This window comes from Daucus carota, chromosome 5 (assembly GCF_001625215.2).
Source record: "Daucus carota subsp. sativus chromosome 5, DH1 v3.0, whole genome shotgun sequence".
Taxonomy (NCBI): domain Eukaryota; kingdom Viridiplantae; phylum Streptophyta; class Magnoliopsida; order Apiales; family Apiaceae; genus Daucus; species Daucus carota.
Genome location: NC_030385.2, coordinates 44,386,167 through 44,407,661, shown reverse-complemented (window position 1 = coordinate 44,407,661; position 21,495 = coordinate 44,386,167). Strand labels below are relative to the sequence as shown.

Sequence of the window (21,495 nt, the reverse complement as noted above, 5' to 3'; positions counted from 1 at the left end):
TGTACAACTCATGTTCAGTGCCACTCCAATTCTAACCTTCCAGCTGTACTCTTTTCTCTACCCATTTATATTTATATTTATTAAGTTCTCAGTTTTGTAAAGTGGACCTCCTGTATTCACACAATACCGCGTTTTATATAAGCTCGGTATGATAATAAGTGGACCTCCTGTATTCACACAATACCGTGTTTTATAAATGTAATATGATATGTTATAAACATCGTTTGACAGAGATAGAGACCGTGCTTTAAGTATACGAGGTATAATGTTGCAAAAAATGGAGGGAATGTATATGAAGAAGTTCACTTGTTACCTAGATATAGAATTAGAATGAAAGACAACAGTAACTAGTCAGACACTCATGTGTTCTGTTGGGAATTTGTTACTTTTGTCGGTCAAAGATAAAGAGAATCTGCAGTGACCATGGTCTTGGAATAAAAACTCAAGCATTCTCCTCATCAGCAAAAGAGAAAGAAAAATATACCTCTCTTCTTTTACTACTTACTCCAGCAAGAAAAGAACATGATGATGGCATGTCAATTGAATTTGCCAATGAGCATCAATGTGTTACCTAGATGCTCATGCTAGTGATGAGCAAATATACTGTGAAATTTCAGATTTTATTAGTAATCAGGAACCAGAAATCTTGATTTGGAAAGTTGTTTGACCATAATCTTCTTTCATTCGGATCCGGTTTCACAACAAGCTACACTTTATTTGTGCCATGGGAGCTAGCAGAAAGAATAAACTTTATCGCGAAAAACACAAACACTTTACAAGGCTATGGTGAATTGATGGGATTGAATGATACCGCTCTCCAGGGGTGGATGCACTTGCTGGTAATGGGAGTTCCATGTCCCCACTCCTTCACATTACAACTACAAATTAGCTAAAAAAAACCCTTCTTTGAACTACTAGAAAAGCCAAAGATTTTTTCAAACTAAATTTCCAAAAGCATATATGAGGCGGAAAAGGATTAGAGTGAGCTCGGATCCTGACAACTATCCTTAAACATAAAAATTTCAGAAATTTGAAAATAATCTAAATCAGTCCCCCCCCTCGACATTTTCTTGACTTTCTACGCTAAAATCCTAGTTCCATCACTGTCCCAACTGAAATCTCGTAAATTTTAAAATGTAATCCATGCAGGGACCCGGCTCAAAGATTCATCTGCAATCCGACACTGGCCCTCTCAAGGGGCCAACGTACTCATGTTTCGTCCCTTTTTCTGATGGATATTCTTTCTTTCAATTGCTTTCCACTGTATGCATGCATTCCATTATTTGATCATCTTAACTTGGTTTCTCCGACTTGAAAATGTTGAGAGCTCCGCAAACTCGTTTAAACTATCACTCTCTCAGTTGCCTGCTTTTCCTTTTCTCCTTTTCCATTACGAAAATCAATTCCATCGCCATTTACCACCAAAGTCTTGCCTTTTTAATGCGCGTGCAGCTTCTGTTTTTCTTGTACGTACAGTGCAGTGCAGTACAATTATTCAGTTTTCGGCCATTACAAACTTTCACATCTTTTAGTGCTGGAATCAAACACACAAATGGGTGATATTAGAAAAAAGGGGTCACTTATTACACTAGAAAATATCAAATGGATCACTCGGAAATTTTTGATCTCATTTGAATTAATAAAGTCATAAAAAATATCAAATAATTACCTCTAATATCTTTCGAGAAGTAAACTTTGTTTTTCATTGAGTTCCACACATTTTTCTTGGCTGTTAGTATAATCAAATGAAAGGATATGAATTCTAGTATTTATGATAATATATTTAAGTTTTAATAAATTTATTTATTATTTATTTGATATAAATCAAACAAAATAATTGTAAAATTTTAAAATAAATAGTAAATAAATTTCTTAAAATCTGAAGATATTATCATAAATACTAGAATTCATAACCTTTCATTTGATTATAATAACAGCTAAGAAAGATGTATGGAACTCAATGAAAAACAAAGTTTACTTCTCGAAAAGATATTAGAGGTATCTATTTGATATTTTTTATGACTTTAGTGATTCAAATGAGACCAAAAATTTCCGAGTGATCCACTTGATATTTTCTAGTGTAATAGTGACCTAGTTGATAATTAACCCTTGGAAAAAATTTACAAAAATAAGAAGCTATAATTGAGGGGGAGTTTTACGATAAATTAAGTCATAAAAGTATCTCTATCAAAAATTCAAAAATTATTCTCAAATTATTTTTTAAATTTTAGTTGACAATGTATAACTGATTCACTAATAATAATATGATTCTGTATACACATAAAACCAAATTACAATCACCTCCCCGCAATTCGGAAAATAATTTAGGACAAAATTCCAGATACATCATAAAAAACTAAAAAGGTAAACAAAACAGAAAAATGATAGCAAAATTAGACACATCAGGTCTACGTCATTTATCGTCATTGATTTTTCCTGAGATCAAGATTACAAATTTTGTTAAAAAGTAAAATGTTGGGACTTGGGAGGGTACTGCACCTCCCAAGTCCCAACATTTTATTATCAGAAGAGCTATTAACCAAAAAACCCAATCAACTTATCATTTTTTTGCCAAAAAACCTTTAAACTTCTGTTTTCATTAACAACCCCAATAAACTTTATTAAAATATATAAAATAATACAAAATAAACCATGGTTAAATCTACCGATCTGACTTGGCAAGTATCTTTCCTGATTTTGTATCTTTTTATACACGTGTCTGCCACGTCGTGCCTATTCATTAATAATAATAATTTATCCTTTAATAATTTATAATATTCTAATTTCATAAACCCATTGAATATCTTAGGGTTACATTGTCTTTGTCAAAGTTACGTTCATACGAACAAATTTATATAGTCATAGCCACTTATTATAATCTCTCGGTGCCTTTCAGATGACTAGTACTTAATCACATATTTTATCATTCTGGGTAAGTATTTCTAGTTCTGTTTTGATCTTGTTCAATCGATTTGATTATTGTAATATGTTGATTTCAATTATATGTGATTTGATTATATTTATGTATGCAGGATGGACAAAGTAGACTTGGAGATTCATTTTGATGGTAAATTCCAGAAATCGCCTTATCTCAAATATGTTGGAGGTAAAATTAAAATGTGCAAGAATTATGATGTTGATGTTCTTAGTTATTTTGAGTTACTTGACTTGGCAAGAGAAGATGCAACAAATCAATCTATACTAGGGTTGTATTTTCGACTATTTAGCAGAGACTTAGACGCAGGCTATTTAAAGTTACAAAGTGATGGGGATGTGATGCAAATGTTGAGATATGGTTCTGGGATGAACACCAAATTTGAGATATATAGTGAACACGAGGTTGATGAGAATTTTGAAGTAGAGGATGACCAAAAGAGTTGTGATAATATGTCTAACAGTGATGAAGAGTTGGTCAATGTAAGAAAAAGAAAACTGCAATTCTATCAGGGGGATGGTGATAATGAGATAGATTTTGAGAGGGGAGAAAAAAATGAGACTTGCACTCAGAGTGGAGAAATAAATGGGACTTCTGTTAACAATAAAACTGTGAATTATGCCGAAAATGAAATTAATCAAGAAGAAGAGGTGAAAATTTTGTTCGATGAAGATTTATATACAAGTGATGATGAAGACAGAAGATGTCTAGAAGAGATTGAGGAAGCAAATGGGGTATTTACAAAAGAACTGTATTATAATGAGAAGACCAATTACAGAGATATTGAACTAGCTATCGGGATGAAATTTGCTGATCGTCATGAATTGAGACACGCAATTAAATCTCACTCTGTTGCTAAAGGGCTTGTAATCAAGTATTTAAAAAGTGAAAGTACTAGAGTACTTGCGGTGTGCGGGTATCCAGACATATGCAAGTGGAGATTGTGGGCCACTAAAATGTCAAGTGAAGAGAGTTTCCAAATAAAATCATTGAATGATAACCACACTTGCATAAGAGACTACAATGCATCTGTTGTGGATAGTACTTGGCTAGCAAAAGAGTACGCAAGAAAGATCAGAGATAATCCTAGTTGGAAGCTAAAAGATATGCAAGCTGATGTTTTCACAAATTATGGTTTGACGGTAACTTTAAACCAGTGTTGGAAGGCTAAACAAAAGGCCGTAGGAGAGATTGAGATCGACTTGGAAAAACATTATGCAATGTTATTTGATTATGCAGAGGAAATTGAAAAGACTAATCCTGGCAGTAGAGTTGTGGTTGATATATCCAACGAAGATGGGGGCAGATTTTTTAAGAGAATTTATATATGCTTTGCTGGTATCAAACGAGGGTGGAAAGAGTGTTGTAGAAAGGTGATAGGTCTAGACGGATGTTGGCTTAAGGGTAAGTGCAAAGGTGAATTGTTGTCAGCAATCGGAAGAGATGCTAATGATCAAATGTATCCAATCTGTTGGGCAGTTGTCGAGGGAGAATCATATGCCAGCTGGAATTGGTTTATTCGTCACTTATTAATGGATTTGGGGCCTGAGGGAATAATGAGCACCGGACATGGATGGACCATAATTTCAGATCAGCAAAAGGTTTATTTTGACATTATTTCATTTAATTATATGTCTTGTATATAAAATTATTAGAAAATTCTATATTATCTTTTTAACTTATGTGCAGGGGTTACTAAAATCTGTGGCCGAGCTTCTTCCAAATGCGGAGCATAGGAACTGTGCTAGACATATATATGCAAACTTTAGAAAAAAATGGGATGGAGGCCATTATCGGAAGTTATTCTGGGCAGCAGCAAAGAGCACCACCAAGGAAGAGTTTGGCAGGACCATAAATAAAATTAGTAAGCATTCAAAACAAGCTTATGCATGGCTTATTGATCATGACCCTAATGTCTGGAGTAGGGCATTTTTCAGTTGTGTGACAAAATGCACAAATATAGAGAATAATATGTCTGAGGTATTTAATGGAAGCATATTAAGTGCTAGAGATAAGCTCATTATTTTCATGTTGGAAGATATTAGAAGAGCAATTTTGGATAGGGTGGAGAAAAATTTTCCAAAGATTTTAAAAAACAATGCAGATCCTCTATGTCCCAATATAAGGAAAAAATTGGAAGATTTGAAAGCTAAATATAGATTTTGGACTTTAAAACATAATTGTGAGGGTAAATTTGAAATTTTTCTTGGGAATTCATCTGGATATATTGTGAATATGAGAGAGCAGACATGTAGTTGCAATATGTGGCAGTTAAGTGGCATTCCCTGTGTACATGCAATTAGTGCTATATATTATGGTAATGGGAATCCTGATGACTATGTTGATGCTGCATACAAGAAAGAAACTTACTGGAAAACATACACAAACTATATGCAACCACTAGAGGGTAGTGATATGTGGCCTAAGAGCAAACTAGTGCCTGTACTTCCGCCGATGCAAAGGAGAATGCCAGGGAGACCTAAAAAAGCAAGAAGAAAGGAAATGCACGAAGATAATGCTAAAGGTACTTCTTTAAAAGCTAACGGAGCAGTGCAAGTTAGCAAGAAAGGAGTGCAGATGACATGTAGTAATTGTGGAGAAATCGGACATAATAAGAAAACTTGCAAGAATTCACCAAAGAAAAAGACTCTGGAAGTTGAGAAACCAAAAAACAAAGGCGGGAGGCCAAAGGTTCAAAAAGCAGCATCAAGTTCTATTCTAAAACCAAAAAAGAAAAATAAAGATGTTGGAGTTGGATTGTATACTGATCCTAAAACAGGGAAGATGTATTTAAATGTATGTAATTTATATTTTATTTTACTATTAATTATAAGCAATTACATGGATACTAATTAACTTTTAAATTTACCAGGGTTATTTACTCCCTAGTGGAGGCCGAGCTGAAGAAAGTTCAAGCGCAGGAATGGCAGGTCCAAATCCACCGAGCAATGAAAATGTTGCGAATAATGCTGCAATACCAATCCAAACATCCGAGCCTACAGATTTAGTTCCGACCTCGCCTGATAGTTCTTTTATATCCCAGGTATCTCGTATTATAAACATATGAGCCTATAGATTTAGTTCCGACCTCACCGAGCTATAAAACTACATTGTTACTAATTTGTTATAATTTGTTATCTGTAACAGCTTGTGGAATTGTATAGAACAATTGACACTCCAAGAACAATCAAGACGGGGGATATAAATTCCACATCAACGTCAAGAAGTAAGAGATTTGAGTTATTTTTTCAATCTGCTTCATTATTATTAAGCTATATATATAATTTATTTTTCAATGTTCTTGTCTCTGTAAGTTGGTGATTTTGATTGAAGTGAACAGGTTGCTAGTATACTTTTTTCTTATGCAATTGTGTTTTGTGTTTTTTCAGGTCCATGAGATAACATTCAACATGTGTGCTGAAAAAGAATTCAATCATCAAACTTATGCAACTCTATTTGAAATGATTCCAATATGTTATTAGCAACAGAGGAGGGATGTAGTGGTGCTGATATACTTTTTAGTTATTTATATATTTTTTGATTAATTGTAATCAATTTGCCACATAAGATATAATATGATCATGGTTAGTCCACGTCAGCTACAAGTAACTCTAGTTAGTTTTTTTTCAAAGATTTAGTAAAGTTTATTGGGGTTATAAGTGAAAAAAAAGTTTAAAGGTTTTTTGGCAAAAAAATGACAAGTTTGTTGGGTTTTTTGGTTAATAGCTCTTATCAGAAAAAGAAATCCAATGGAGGCGTGCAGACAGAGATGGGCTTTAACCATACAGTCGTTTTGGTCACATGGTCTCGCTATACTGGCCCGAGTTATCTTAGTGGATCAAACAAATGGCCTTTTAAGTTATCAGATCTGAAATATCCAATGATAGCTGATGCCTGATAGGAATGTTATCATAACCTTTGGGCTAATATTTCAAAGTGGGCTGGCGAAGCCCAAAGTTTACCAGCTTACTCAGTAGTGGGATGGGCTAACGCCGGGGTTTGAGCTACTGATAAACAAACTCCTATTTATATAATTAAAATATAATTTTTTAAATATATTTTTTGAATATCACGAAATTGATATGAATGGTTAGTTTTTGTTGTTCAACATATGAATATATTTTTCAGAAATAAAATTACAAGAGATATAAATATATATTCATAAAAATATCTGCATGACATGGACTATAAATTAATATAAAAATATAATGAATATATTTATCGGTTATAAATTAGTATAAAAGAATAATGAATTATAAACTAAGTATAAATATATATTTATTCAATTAAACATGAAATCGGAGATTAAATAGTAAAATATGAAATTTATTTATGAATACCCAAATTTTATTTTAATATACACTTTTGTATGAAATTAATATAATATTTATAAAATTATATGTTTATTTAATTTTAAAATATAAGTATAAATATTTTTTTTAAAAATAAATTCTTGATTCTGTATAACACAATTCCAACAATTACCCTAATTTCCTTTCATTTATTTATACAAAATTATTGCAATATGAGTTCGGATATTAAACTAATACAACGTTTAATTAAACAACGTAAACCCGGTCTCTGTCTCTCTCTCGTGTACTATTTGCTCTCTCAGTCTCTCTCGATCTCTCCGTTGCCAGATTTGAAAGCTCCTGAGATTGTTGGAGAAACAAGAGGTACATAAAATCAATCCCCCCGAATTCAATTTAATTTTTTCAATCTTTAAAAAAACTGTCAATCATACACACACAGAGTAACACACCCTTGTTAATCATTTGTTTCGATCAAGTTCTTCACTTTACGGACTGTTTGTATGTATAATTCCTCAAGATTTGTGATATATGATCTTAAAATTTGAAACTTCATTATAAAAGATTAACACTGATGCCCCAAGTTCACACCTTTGATACTTCATTCTTAACTTCACTCTTCTTATGGGTAGTTTTGTATTGTATTGTATGTGTTTATGTTTAAATTTTATCGAATTGTTTCGATAATATATTAATTGGGAAAACTGATTCATATAGAATATCCACGGGATTTGAGATATATGATCCTAAAGTTCAAAACTTTATTCAAATGGGTTTACAATAGTGCCTAAAGTTCACACCTTTGATACTTTGTGCTTAACTTTCCTCTTTTGCATTGAAAGTACGTAAGCATATGCTCAAACTAATTTTGCCTAGAAAGTACAGGCTAGGTGGATAATATTTATATTGTAGTCGGTCGGTGCTATACGTATTGTAGCCTATGGTGAATCCTATGATATATTCGGTTAATTATGGATGTCTTTATGTATTTAAGGATTTTTGAAGTGGAAAATTACTCTTGTAATTAAAATTTTCAGGGCGAATCGTGTAGTTAGTAGTTACTTGAATGGCGGTCTGACAAACGAAGAAATATAAAATATGACAATGATAACAACATATCATATTAAATATTTCTTAATATGTGTGATTTGTGCAAAGTGGACTATGAAAATGGGAAGGAGGGAGTACAAAACACACATTATGCTATAAGATTGAAGATAAAATTCTTATTTGAAGTGTAGTTTATACTTCTTAAATCATTAAGAATGCAAATAAGATTCACCAAAATACCAATATGATTCCACTGGTTTGTAGACTAAATTAATTTAGTATTTGAACACAAGAATATATAAATTTGGGTATATTTACATTCACCTCTACTTGTAATTATAGAATTTAGGCACCTGTCAAGCCTAAAAACCCTTATTCTGTCCTGTAAGCAATGGTCAAAGAGAAATTTTGTTATGGGACCTAAATAAAGGTTGTTTAATCAGATTTTTTAAATTAGCAGTTACTAACGTCGCGATGCTAGATAGCAATAGGGCTTCTAAATGCCATGTATGAGAAAGTAGTGAAATTGGCTTGGTTCATTGAGTCTGCCCCGTTAAATATGATATTCATTGCCAATTTTTAGTTTTCTGCAATTGTATTAGTTGTTTATAAACCTTTCCAACTAATTATTGATATTTGAGCTTGATTTTAACTGGCAACCATGGTGCCACAGGGTTTAGGAAGCATATACTATGTTTAAGCCTGAGAAGATGCAGGCTGATTTTAATTCTCGAACTAATAAATCTAAAGCTAGTATATTACACTTATCAGTATTTTGAAATGAATATGAAGGTATCATGTTTTTGTCCTTACCTCCCATTTGTTATTTTACATATTCTATTTTACCTACAAACTGATGATTTACCTCTTCTTAATATATTGTGCTTGCCTGTTTCTCTATAACCTCTTAAAAAGTATCTCAGATAGCTTATAATATGTACCTTAGCTTTTTCTTTCATTACTTTGATAGGCAATATACCTACTGCTGATCCTAGAACTAATTGTTTGATTTTTCTTTATAAATGATGTGTGGTTCCCTAATTATTGTTTTGCAGATTTTTTTAGGAAAATTGTAGACCAAGGCGTCTGACTTTGAGAAAGAAAATATGGGGACTGAAGATCCCAATCGTGCATATATACCTTCACGGCCTGCCCCCTCACCCTTTGCTGCCACACAAGGTATTAGACCTAATATATTAAACCGTCCTATCGTTGGACCAGATGCCTCTGCCTTTAGGCCAACTCCGCCTCCTCCTCAACAGAATACTACCCCATTTTCATCATCAGGACCGGCTGAATCTGGTTCTGCTATAAAGCCAAATATGCATCCTGCATCACATCCCATAACTCCTTTTTCATCATCTGGGCCGGTTTCGGGTACAGAGACCCCTGAATTCAGACCTTCATACTCAGCTAGGTCTATTACTCCATCCACAAATGCAGTACCACCACAATCTGGTCCACCAGCATCAGGACCTTTTCAACGATTCCCATCCCCACAATTTCCCTCAACGATTCAAGCACCGCCTCCTCAGGCTTCACCTGCAGGACAACAATTTTTCCCCCCACAAACTAGGCCTCAAATTTCAACGGCACCAACTGGACCTCCACCTACTATAAACAGTATGCCGTCAGGTGCGAATATTCCCAACTCATCTGTAGATTCTTCAATCTTTGCTCCAAGACCAAACTTGCAGCCATCATTTTCCCAGATGGGTCCATCTAATTTTGTTCGCGGAACCATGCAATCAGCTTACCAAGCCTATCCTGGTAAGCAACCTCCTGTTGTTACCCAACCCCCACCTGTAAAGTCTGCAGCATTTGTTCCTCATCAAGAGAATTACCGTGCTTCTCCTCCGGCAGGACCCACTCCTTACCTTTCTTCTCAAGGTGGTTTTGGCGCTCCCCCAGTTGCAACATCTACTGGCCCGTTCTCGAGGGAGCAAATGAGACCCACGGGATCTGGACCTCCTATGGGACCTGTGCAAGGATTAATAGAAGATTTTAGTTCACTCACTCTGGGGTCTGTTCCAGGATCATTCGATTCAGGACTGGATCCTAAGACTTTGCCACGGCCTTTGGATGGTGACGTGAAGCCAAAATCTTTTGCTGAGATGTACCCCATGAATTCTGATTCCAGATATATAAGGCTAACAACTAGTGCCATACCAAACTCGCAATCACTAGTTTCCAGGTGGCATTTACCTCTTGGTGCAGTTGTTTGTCCACTTGCTGAAGCTCCTGTTGGGGTAAGAATCATTCACTCACGGCTTTCTTTTGTTGTTATCGAGAGATATTTTAGTTTATTGTATCTATGCACTCTCTTCAGTTTACATGCTTCTTGCTGACTGTTCAAATTCAGGAGGAAGTGCCAGTTGTTAACTTTGCTTCAATGGGGATCATTCGCTGTAGAAGATGTCGCACATATGTGAATCCCTACGTGACTTTCACAGATAGTGGGAGAAAGTGGAAATGCAACATCTGTGCTCTGCTTAATGATGGTAAATGCCCCTTTTGTTTATACAAGAGTGTTTGACTTTCATTATGGAGTGCAAGGGAAAAGATACTTGGCTATAGCTATGTAGTCTGTTTATAAGGGTACTCAAAATGTTTTTTGTGTTCACGTAGTAATATCTTCTATCATGTTTGCATGTAGATCAAGTCAAATTTCAGTGACTTTATTATATCACGGGGAGCATGTATTATATTAAACCTGCATCCTTTTTGAACCCACTTCCTCACCTGGTTAAAACTCCATCTTCTGGTCAACGATGATCCTCCAGTATTGTATTTTGACCCAAAAATAGTCCGAGACTGTTTAGATAAATAATTTTTTTAACGCATCTCTCTTATTAGTCCAAATGATGTTGCACTCATTTTCGGGAGGGGGTTCATCCTCATTTATTTGACATATAATTCCTGAACATTCCACCTCTCTTAGAATGGTTTTAAAATCCATTAATAGTTTATGCTTGCTGCCCATCTAATTCTTTATCCTATACATAAGCAGTGAACTGGTGGCTGAGCCAGGACTATGATCCATTGCTATCAATATGTAAATATATATTCAGATAGCTAATAAATCATGTAACAAGGAGCATTGATTATAATCTAAAAACCTTCTCTACTCGTGTAGTGTGTTTCATTGTAAAAGTAGCGTGTTGCATCATAAAAGCAACGTAATCCTTGGAAATATTTGCAAGGATCTTTAACTTGCATTTTGTTAAGAATATAGCATTTTAGCAGTCTAGTCTGTGACGTGTTCTAACATGGACTTAGAGCCAAATTTTACTTGGTGGTGTTGAGTCTATACCTAGGTACCTCGTTATGCTTGACACTTCAAACATGGACAGATTTGTTATAATTCTTACCCATGTAATGGCAACGGTGATTTAAATTTTTCGCTCGAAGTTAGTTTTTATACGAGGCGTATTGTTAAATGTGTTTGATGCACGTACTTGGCCTGAAGTCAGCTCCTGGTGGTCAACTCTTCAGGCCCAAATTGGCTTTGTGTGATTAATGTTAAGAATGCAAGTCACTTGTCAGGCCCATACTCTATTAGCAAGGGGCAAGCAGTTCGATTTTAATTTAACCCAATTTGCATAAAGGAGTGTCCGACTTCTCTATCAGGTTTTGTGCCAAGCTACGTGCATTTTGTAAATCTTATATTTAGTTCTTGGAGTTTTGGATTTACTGTCACCATGTTTTAACTAGACAGATCCTTTGGCCATCATTAATGTGCCAGGTTGTTTTTGCATATTCTGCCCCAAGCAATGATAACAGCTTGTTATATCCAAACAAGTACACAACACTTTTACCTTATTTTTGTAGACAATGTTTGATGGAGAGAAGGATTTGTTGCTCATTATAGTCTTGTTGGTGCTATGACTTGCTCTTTTTTATTTATCATATCTTTTAACACATATTTCCTAATATCATTGTGGAAATCATATCCAGTTCCAGCCGAATATTATGCCCCTCTAGATGCCACTGGTAGAAGAAGTGATTTGGATCAGCGGCCAGAGCTTAGCAAAGGTAGTGTGGAGTTTGTTGCTCCACCTGAATACATGGTGCGGCCACCCATGCCAACGCTTTATTTTTTCTTGATCGATGTGTCAGTATCTGCAGTCAGAAGTGGAATGATTCAGGTAAGACGTTCACCAAGGATATGCAGTTATTATTTGTTCTTTTTCCTGCTTTTTTGGGTGCATCAACTTCAGAAGTACTTTGCATTTATCTTTTAAATTGAAAATTACTTCAACTTAAATTGCTCGGTGGTTAAAACGTTGGTTATTTATGCCATGCATAATTCTCTGAACCAGTCCTTATTGAATGTTTGTTAAGCAAGTTGCAGGTTGTAAAGGCTAAACAAGGTAGAAATTTTTCCTATCATTCATGATCTCTTTACATATTCTCTTGTGCCCTTATATATAAAAACATCAATATGAAGTTGATCATATGCATATGAGTCTGGATGTGTATGTTGGAGTAAGTTACTTATAGTGTATAATGTTCTTCTTCAGGTAGTGGCAGAAACTATCAAGTCTTGTTTGGACAGGTTGCCGGGAAGCTCCAGGACACAGATTGGGTTCATTACTTATGACAGCACAATTCACTTCTATAATATCAAGGCAAGTATTATCTATTTGTTTTGGACTATCCCTTACTGCAACCATCCATATTCAAGGAACTGCTGTATTTGTCCTGCCAGTCGTCTTTGACGCAGCCCCAAATGATGGTGGTGTCGGATCTGGATGATATATTCGTTCCCTTGCCAGATGATCTCCTTGTTAACTTGTCAGAATCAAGAAGTGTTGTGGAAGCACTAGTGGATAGCTTGCCTTCCATGTTTCAGGACAATGTCAATGTGGAATCTGCTTTTGGTCCAGCACTTAAAGCTGCATTTATGATCATGGCAAGTATTCCTTGTTTGCATCTGAAGTTAGATTGATGACCTCAAACTCGATATATTATGCGATGCTGATTGTTTAGCGTCTGTTTTACTTCTTGCAATATTTAAAAAGTGTTGCATTTGAAAAAAAAATGTCACTCTTATGACAGTTCAGATCACTTATTATACTGATTTCTCTTCAATTCATGATATCTCACATACTTGTATGTATGTCTTTTGCTACAGAGTCAACTTGGTGGTAAACTGTTGATTTTCCAGAATACACTCCCGTCACTTGGTGTTGGTCGCTTGAGGTTGCGCGGTGATGATATTCGTGTTTATGGAACAGATAAAGAGCACACGATTAGAATACCAGAAGATCCCTTTTATAAACAGATGGCTGCTGATTTCACTAAGTACCAGATTTCCGCCAATGTGTATGCATTCAGCGACAAGTATAATGATGTTGCTTCCTTAGGTATAAATCAATGTTTGTATTGATCAAATGCTTTAAAACTTCAGTATCAGCAAAATATGGTGTGTAAAATTTGAGTGATCTCCTCTATAAGTAAATCTGATATAATAAGTTTATGACTGGGAGATAGAAGCTTGAATAATAACATCACATTCTTTATGCATCCACTTATAAGAATAGATCAATAGATGTTTAAGAAACTGTATATTTTGCTCTTGTAATTAAAAATATCTTAGGTCACAACCTTGCAGAAATATGTAATAGAATCAGTCTTTAATGCAACTATGAGTTCGAATTGTTCAGTATAATCTTACCTTTAGCAGGCAGTTAACTGTGTGAGCATTTGAGCTTTTATTCAAAAATCATGATATGTTTGCCAACTTTAGATTGTATTACTCGGGATATATACCTCATGTCATCCTATGCTTATTCTTTTTGGATGTATTTTTTTTGCTTATAGATAAGATACTCTTCCGTCTGCAATTACTTTTTTCTATTTGCAGTGAGATACCATTCCCAAATTTATATCTTTTATCATGTAGGTATTCTGGCCAAATATACTGGTGGACAGTTGTATTACTATCCAAGCTTCCAATCTGCCATTCACAAAGAGAAGTTAAGACATGAGTTAGCCAGAGACCTGACTAGAGAAACTGCCTGGGAAGCTGTTATGCGGATAAGATGCGGAAAGGGTTAGTCCTCGGTTATCCTTTTACTGTAGAAGTAGCTAAACAGTGTCTTTTTCTCATGGCCGAAATTGTGGGTGCATTTCTGGATACCGATATATACTGAATACATATATAACTTTTTTACATGTAGGTGTGCGTTTTACATCTTATCATGGGAACTTCATGTTGAGATCCACTGATCTATTAGCTCTACCAGCAGTAGACTGTGATAAAGCTTATGCAATGCAGTTATCCCTGGAGGATACATTGCTGACAACTCAGACAGTTTATTTCCAGGTTGCTTTGTTGTATCCTTTGTAGTGTGTGCAATCAGGTGAAGAGCTTGGGCTCCAGGTGTAGTTTACTAGTTTGATATTCAATAAAAAAGAGGAAGTAATATGTTAATCTGTTACAAATGACAGATTAGGATAACAAGAGGCAAATGAAAGATATAGACTTGTACAATGATTAAGTCTGTCACCGGGCTCGGCTGGAAGTGTCCAACATGGATACATGTCCAAGTGGTGGACCTGGCAACGTTTGAAAATTTTATATATTTTTGGCTTAGTTATTTAAGTGTCCTTACCCACGTCTGAGTGTTGAGTGTCCGACACGGGTACTTGGGGCAATATGAAGAGTCCGGGTAACATAAAATTAAGTGCTCATATAGAAGAAGTTTTTATACTAAGCCTTGTCATGAATCATAGTATCTCAAATGAGTAGCAAATAATATCTTTCATCACTAGGTTTGGTCATTAATTCTCAATAAAAGCAAACACTTCTTGAGAAAGCATTCAGCAGCATGGAATAATTATCCAAAGAATATGTTTATACTTCTGAGTAGTACAACCTCTGTTGTCTGCAGTCATTTACTAATTACTTTATATTATAGGTAAGTCACATAAGTCACATACTTACTCCAGTTTTAAATCAAAACATTGGTGTCAATTGTAGAATATTGGTGACCACAATTTTTCAACAAACTACTTAACATTTCTCAGAAGATGTACGTGTGTCGTAACATTACAGCTTTCTGCTGAAAAGACTGCGAGGAGATTTAGAAGGAAATTTATAAAGAGATCTCATTATTGCTGTTTTAAGTATGAATTTAGTATTGGAAGATATACGGGTCTTAAATATGTCAAGGCACTAATCTTGAAAGCATAGAAATATGATTGGGTGGCATAACTCCCATTGACTTCAATGCCACAACGGGGCATGGTGATGGTAACAAATTCTTTTGTCCGGATAACATGTTATCTCCTAAATATACTATGCATTCTTAATGCAAAATGAATTGCCATGTGCCTTTCTATTTTTTTGTTGTGACTTGGGGAGTTCAGGAGAAATTTAACGCGACCAGTTTTAAAGTTACCTATAGAATTTTGATATTGTCAAGTGACCAGATTAACAAACTCGTTTCATGTTATGTTGTGGGTTTAGTGTTAAAGAGGTGTTGTATTTTGTGCTGTCATTTTCCTCAGTTACTGTGTGCTTCAAAATTTCCGATCATTGTATGTTTATTTTTACTCGAATTGTGCTCCTATGTGAAATTGTTTGGTGAGTCATTGGAAATAAGTTGTATCTATTATGAAGTTCCTTAACCTTCAAAAGATACACTTCCTCCAATGGAGAAAGGCGGATAAGGGTACACACGATGGCAGCACCCGTGGTTGCAGAGTTAGGAGAGATGTATCGACAGGCTGACACTGGTGCCATTGTTTCGTTGCTTTCAAGACTAGGTAAACTAACATATATAGTTACAATTCGATTGCGGAACTTTCAATCTATATGTTCTTGAAATATGACTTATAAGCATATTTTGGTTTGCAGCAATTGAGAAAAGTCTGTCCTATAAACTAGAAGAAGCTCGCAATTCTATTTTACTCAGACTTGTCAAAGCTCTCAGAGAATATCGAAATTTATATGCTGTGCAGCATCGTGTTGGAAACAGGATGATCTATCCAGAGTCATTAAGATTCCTCCCTTTGTATGCGTTAACACTGTGCAAATCAACACCCTTACGTGGGGGTTATGGTGATGTTCAACTTGATGAACGCTGTGCAGCAGGATACACCATAATGGCTTTGCCAGTAAATAAACTTTTGAAGCTTCTGTACCCTACCTTGGTGCGAATTGATGAGCACCTTGTCAAAGTAAGTAGTAAGTTGCATTCATGATCCATGGAATGTATTGCTTTTGTTATGTATCTCTTAAGTTACATTGGGATTGCAGGCACTACCAAAAACTGATGAACTCAAAAATATATGCAAGGCGCTACCACTTACTGCAGAGAGCTTAGATGCTGGTGGTCTTTATATTTTCGATGATGGTTTTAGGTTTGTCATATGGTTTGGGAAAATGCTGTCACCAACTATTGCTATGAATCTACTTGGTGATGACTTCACAACAGATTACTCAAGGGTATGCTTCTTATACTATATTACACAGTCACACACACACATGTTGATGAGTAAAATAATGCTTATCAACATTGCTAAGTTGTAGCAATTATAGATCGATCCAGGATTCTATCAATTTTTCACAACCCTAACAATTTAAATCAGGCAGACTAGACCAATTTTTTTAGAGAGATTTGATTAACCTAATTAGCAAATAATATCAAATAAGATAAGAAATCTAGGTAGGGGTGGCAAAATCCGACACGGCCGGAACCCGACATAGACCCGACTCGAAAAAGATAATAAATTATGTGCCTATTACAAGTTTATAAAGCTTAATCAGTGCACTGAGTTCATTGAAGATCATTATTATAATTAAAATAGTCACATTGTGGTAGATGTTATATGCGAATTCTTTGAAGATATCTTGTTTGATGTGAAAACTGAAGTAAAGGTTTTTCATTTCTGTTTTATTATAATAACCAATCACTTCCTTTAACAAGCGGGAAAAATACAGCAGTTATGTGTTAGTATGTTCTTGGAAAGCAGAAAATTAAAAGACTATAAGACTGGTAGCAGGTCTTCCTTTAGGCTTCATGAACGAAACTGCAAGCATGCATATTCTATGTTATATATATATATATAAATATATATTACGGGGTTCATTCATCTCGAATTTACAAAACAAGTTTATCAGTCACACACTATAGTTGTGTAGACCGTGTTTATAATGGAACGTGCATTAGTGTTTTGCTGTGAACATGATGTCTAACCCTTCCACTGTTTGTCTCTACCTTTCTCCAGTATTTGATCTGTTCAATGTTCTTTCTGTCGGGAGGCGTATATATTGTTAGGAAGGTGTTTGACTTCATTCTTGTATAATCGTCAAAATCAGGTTTCCTTATCAGAGCGTGACAATGAAATGTCAAGGAAGCTAATGCGCTTACTTCAAAAGTTTAGAGAGTGTGACCCATCATATTATCAGTCGTGTCATCTTGTTAGACAAGGTGAACAGCCAAGAGAAGGCTTCTTCATGTTGGCAAACCTTGTTGAAGACCAAGTTGGTGGTATGAATGGCTATGTTGACTGGATCCAACAAATTCATCGGCAAATTCAGCAAAACGCATAACATACAGGTAAGAAAACACTGTTACATATAGCAAAAAATATAATGCACTGTTACAATAATTTGATTGATGCATAAATGACAATCGTGTAATAAAACTTTTATAGGAGTAGTTGTCACTAACATACGTTAAAAGAGGAGATTATACGGACTATCAGTTGTCCGATATACTTGTACAAAATAATTGCTATGGTGTGTCTGGAGCTCAAAGCGCCAAATATATATGTGTAGGTCAAGTCAATTTTAGATGTTTTCAGCGAAGCTATGTAACCTAACATCTTGGATGGTGTGGATCAGGGTGATCCGAAAGTACTACCACTTAGACACATCAATTGTAGGCTTGTTCTTTTACTCACCTCATTGACGCAGGATGTTCTTATTAGGAAAGTAAGTAAAGTAATCTTTCTATATATTTTCTTACATGCCTCGTGGAGAAATATAAAGAGTGTAGCAAGGATCTGCTCATATCTTGTTAATAGATATAGAGATGGCCAAAGATAGTGGACATCATGAAGTTATTTGGAGGAGTTTAGAGGTTATGCAGCGCTATGAAGGCATGTTTTGGCAATCTGGGATATAAAATCATAAATACATATGTGAGCAAGGACCTCTGTTAGAACAGAAGTGGCCAGTTCTTAACCGATGATTTGCCAGAGAGAGAAGATTGTGGTTGTTTGACCAATTTTTTTCTCGACGGTGACAACATCGGTGAAGAGGAGTGTCAATGAGCAGAAAACTGTCGAGGAGGTGGGATGAAGGGTAGTATAAACCTCTTTCACGACATGACCTATGATAGGAGTTCCTATATATGTCGTTTAGAGTAGCTTTTTATCTTTGTGGGGTTGAGCACAGAGGGAAGCATGGGGGTTTCTAAATACGTTAAATTAGAGAGGCTTACATTCTCTCTGAAGAGATGACCTGTGTCGGGTGTTTCTTCTTATGGTTTCCATGCTTTTTTCCTGTGTCCCTGTATTTTTTTCAACCAGATTATTGTCCTTTCTTCACTATTTTTCAGTTCAGACAAACTTTTTGAAGTGAGGATTTTTATAATGTTTATAAGTTTCAATATATATACATTTTAGAAATAAAATAAATTCAATTCAAAAGCTGTGGGTCGTTATGAAAACTCTTTTCACTTCTAGGAATACGGGTGAGGTTCGAGTAAATGTCACTTTCACTAGATTCTACTTGAGTCTTTACGAGAACCTCTCTACTTTTGGGGATATGGGTAACGTTCGAGTATGTTGCCCTATCTGGGCCCTACATGCAAATGAGGTATGCTGGGGTATGTTTGGTTTGGTTTTCCTTAAGCCTGGTTTATAGTTCAGACTAGGGGTGTACACGGTTCGGGTTGGACGGGTTAAAGAAATTTAACGACCCAACCCAATTAAATCGGGTTTTCAAATTCTCAACCCAAACCATAAAAATTAAATTCATAACCCAAACCAATTTGTATTACTTCGGTTCGGATCGGTTTGGATCGGTTTGATCGGGTTATGAAATATAAAATAATTTTCTTTTCATAATCTAGCAAAGCCAAATTTCGACACATCAAAAGATAAAACTTTAACTGTATGTACTACAGCAAGCAGGTGAAATACCTAATATATACAAAATGAGTTAGGCACTATAACATTTTAAAAAACCTGCACTAGTGACTAAAACAATTAAAGCTTGATACTAAGTTAAGCTCGATACAAGAAACTTCAGAATTACAACAATAAATTTAAAAATTAAGTTGAATAGAAACAATTAGTAAAGCACAACAAATCAATAATTATCAAAGCACAACGAATCAACAATTAGTTAAATGGACTAGGCTAACGTATTATGGGTTATTAGGGTGGGGTGAATAATTTTTATATGTAATTTAATATTTTTTAATCGGGTTGGGTTGGATCGGTTAAAAAAAATCGATACCCGTGTCCAACCCAATTAAATCGGGTTACTCATTTTTTAATCCAATTATTAATCGGGTCAAAAAAGTTCGGTTCGGTTCGGGTGAAATATGGTCGGTTTGGGTTGGTTCGGTCGGTTTCACCGACCCGTGTACACCCCTAGTTCAGACAGTTGTATTGATTTTGGATATATGTTAATAAGATTCCAGAAGTCCTGTTATATTTGAAATATAATTTTTGTAACGGATGTGATAGTCAACAATCAATATTAATTTTTATCATGTGGTTTCAAATTAGGATTAAGTGTGTGTGTGTTGGGGGGGGGGGGAGGAGCAGGTTTGGGACACCACACGCTCTTGGTCAAATATACAGCTAGATTATCAACAAACAAGAAAATAAAAACCCTCGAACTAGTATATGACCTAATTACTTAAAACTTTCTTGATTTCAGGGTATCTCATTCTAGCAGAACATCTACAGGATTAGCAAGTTCCATCTTTCTCGACTCCGAGAAAAATTTTGACCGAGGAAAATCAAATCTACTTCATTCCTCTGAAAGTGTAGATAATATCTGATGAGATTGAAAATGATATGTTTAGAGTAGCCTCAAAGTAAATGCATCTGTCCTATGTAATATTTACTAGGCTGTGGTGGAATAAATTAGAGTCTCAATATGTTTTTGTTTATTTGCAAATTGATGAGGGTATTACGTGCAAGTTTTTGTTCTCTGAACCAAGGGTTGAGATGCTATTATCAATTAGAGTGCTTGTTTGGTGTGCTTGTTAAGTTGAGTTGTATAGAAGTGCCTGCAATGGGAACAAATTTTCGTTGTAGAGCCCGAAAGCTTATGGTGCATTGCTTCATGAGGGAAAGCTGACTTTCTCGATCCATTTTGCAGATCTTTTTTTTTTTCTTTTTTTTAAAACAAAATTAGAACTGATTGTGTCCTCTAGAATGATCCGGGCTCACTTACCATCTATCTTCTGTGTGAGCACAACAATCTGGACACGAATGTAATTTACTTGAATGTATACCGAACTGTTGGAATAATGAAGCCGAATTTTAGCTGTACTGCCGTTCAAAGCATATGTGAAAGGGAAAATAGATTTTTTTGCCACCCAACTTATTATGATTCTGGTGTTGATACCTAACCGATTGTTTTAGATGTTGACAAATTTTGGGTTCTGTATCTGCCTCAAGATTGCACAGGAGAAATTGCAATTTGTGCTACTTTTTTTCATATTTCTTTTATCTGCATTTGGTTCCAATTTAAATGTATTTTTTTAATAACCATAAAAACAATAAAATCCAACATTCAATTTATTTTTAATTATTCAAAACTTTTCTGGTTGCCTTAAGGAGGTGTTACTTGGTTTGGTTTATAGTGTGCTGTAAGCCTGTAACAAGCCCATGGCCCATGGGGCATGCATGATGCTGCTTCTTTGGTAAACTGCACTTAGAGGTTCTAAAACTATTAAACCAATCCAAATCAATATAAATTTGGATGAATATAAAATCACATTTAAAATAATAGATTTGGTTTGATTTTTGGTCTCATATTTCTCACAAAATATGGATCTAACCATATTTTAACCATATTTTCAAAAAATATGAACTTCTAGGCAGCTGTGGTCACCAAAGTCCAAACAATGCGGTGTTGCACTCCACTCACTCCAGCATGGTGCCTTTTATCACTTGTTCCGAATGCAAACTCCTTCATCACCTTCACAAACTCACAGC

General features: G+C 35.2%; 2 protein-coding genes across 2 annotated transcripts; both read left to right on the top strand.

The window, feature by feature from the left end:
- The first annotated feature begins 3,011 nt into the window (after positions 1 to 3,011).
- On the top strand, positions 3,012 to 6,528 carry LOC108222565 (uncharacterized). The gene is made up of 5 exons (XM_017396470.2): positions 3,012 to 4,536; positions 4,625 to 5,731; positions 5,808 to 5,978; positions 6,083 to 6,161; positions 6,325 to 6,528. The coding sequence occupies exons 1-5, from the start codon at positions 3,034 to 3,036 to the stop codon at positions 6,330 to 6,332; spliced, it is 2,868 nt and encodes a 955-aa protein (XP_017251959.2). The 5' UTR covers positions 3,012 to 3,033; the 3' UTR covers positions 6,333 to 6,528.
- Positions 6,529 to 7,478: 950 nt separating this feature from the next.
- Positions 7,479 to 20,535, top strand: LOC108223301 (protein transport protein SEC24 A). Its single transcript, XM_017397477.2, has 14 exons — positions 7,479 to 7,611; positions 9,351 to 10,544; positions 10,658 to 10,796; positions 12,253 to 12,443; positions 12,819 to 12,926; positions 13,007 to 13,210; positions 13,433 to 13,664; positions 14,204 to 14,353; positions 14,481 to 14,637; positions 15,944 to 16,071; positions 16,163 to 16,485; positions 16,565 to 16,753; positions 17,627 to 17,867; positions 20,207 to 20,535. The coding sequence occupies exons 2-13, from the start codon at positions 9,402 to 9,404 to the stop codon at positions 17,858 to 17,860; spliced, it is 3,198 nt and encodes a 1,065-aa protein (XP_017252966.1). The 5' UTR covers positions 7,479 to 7,611; positions 9,351 to 9,401; the 3' UTR covers positions 17,861 to 17,867; positions 20,207 to 20,535.
- Positions 20,536 to 21,495: the final 960 nt, after the last annotated feature.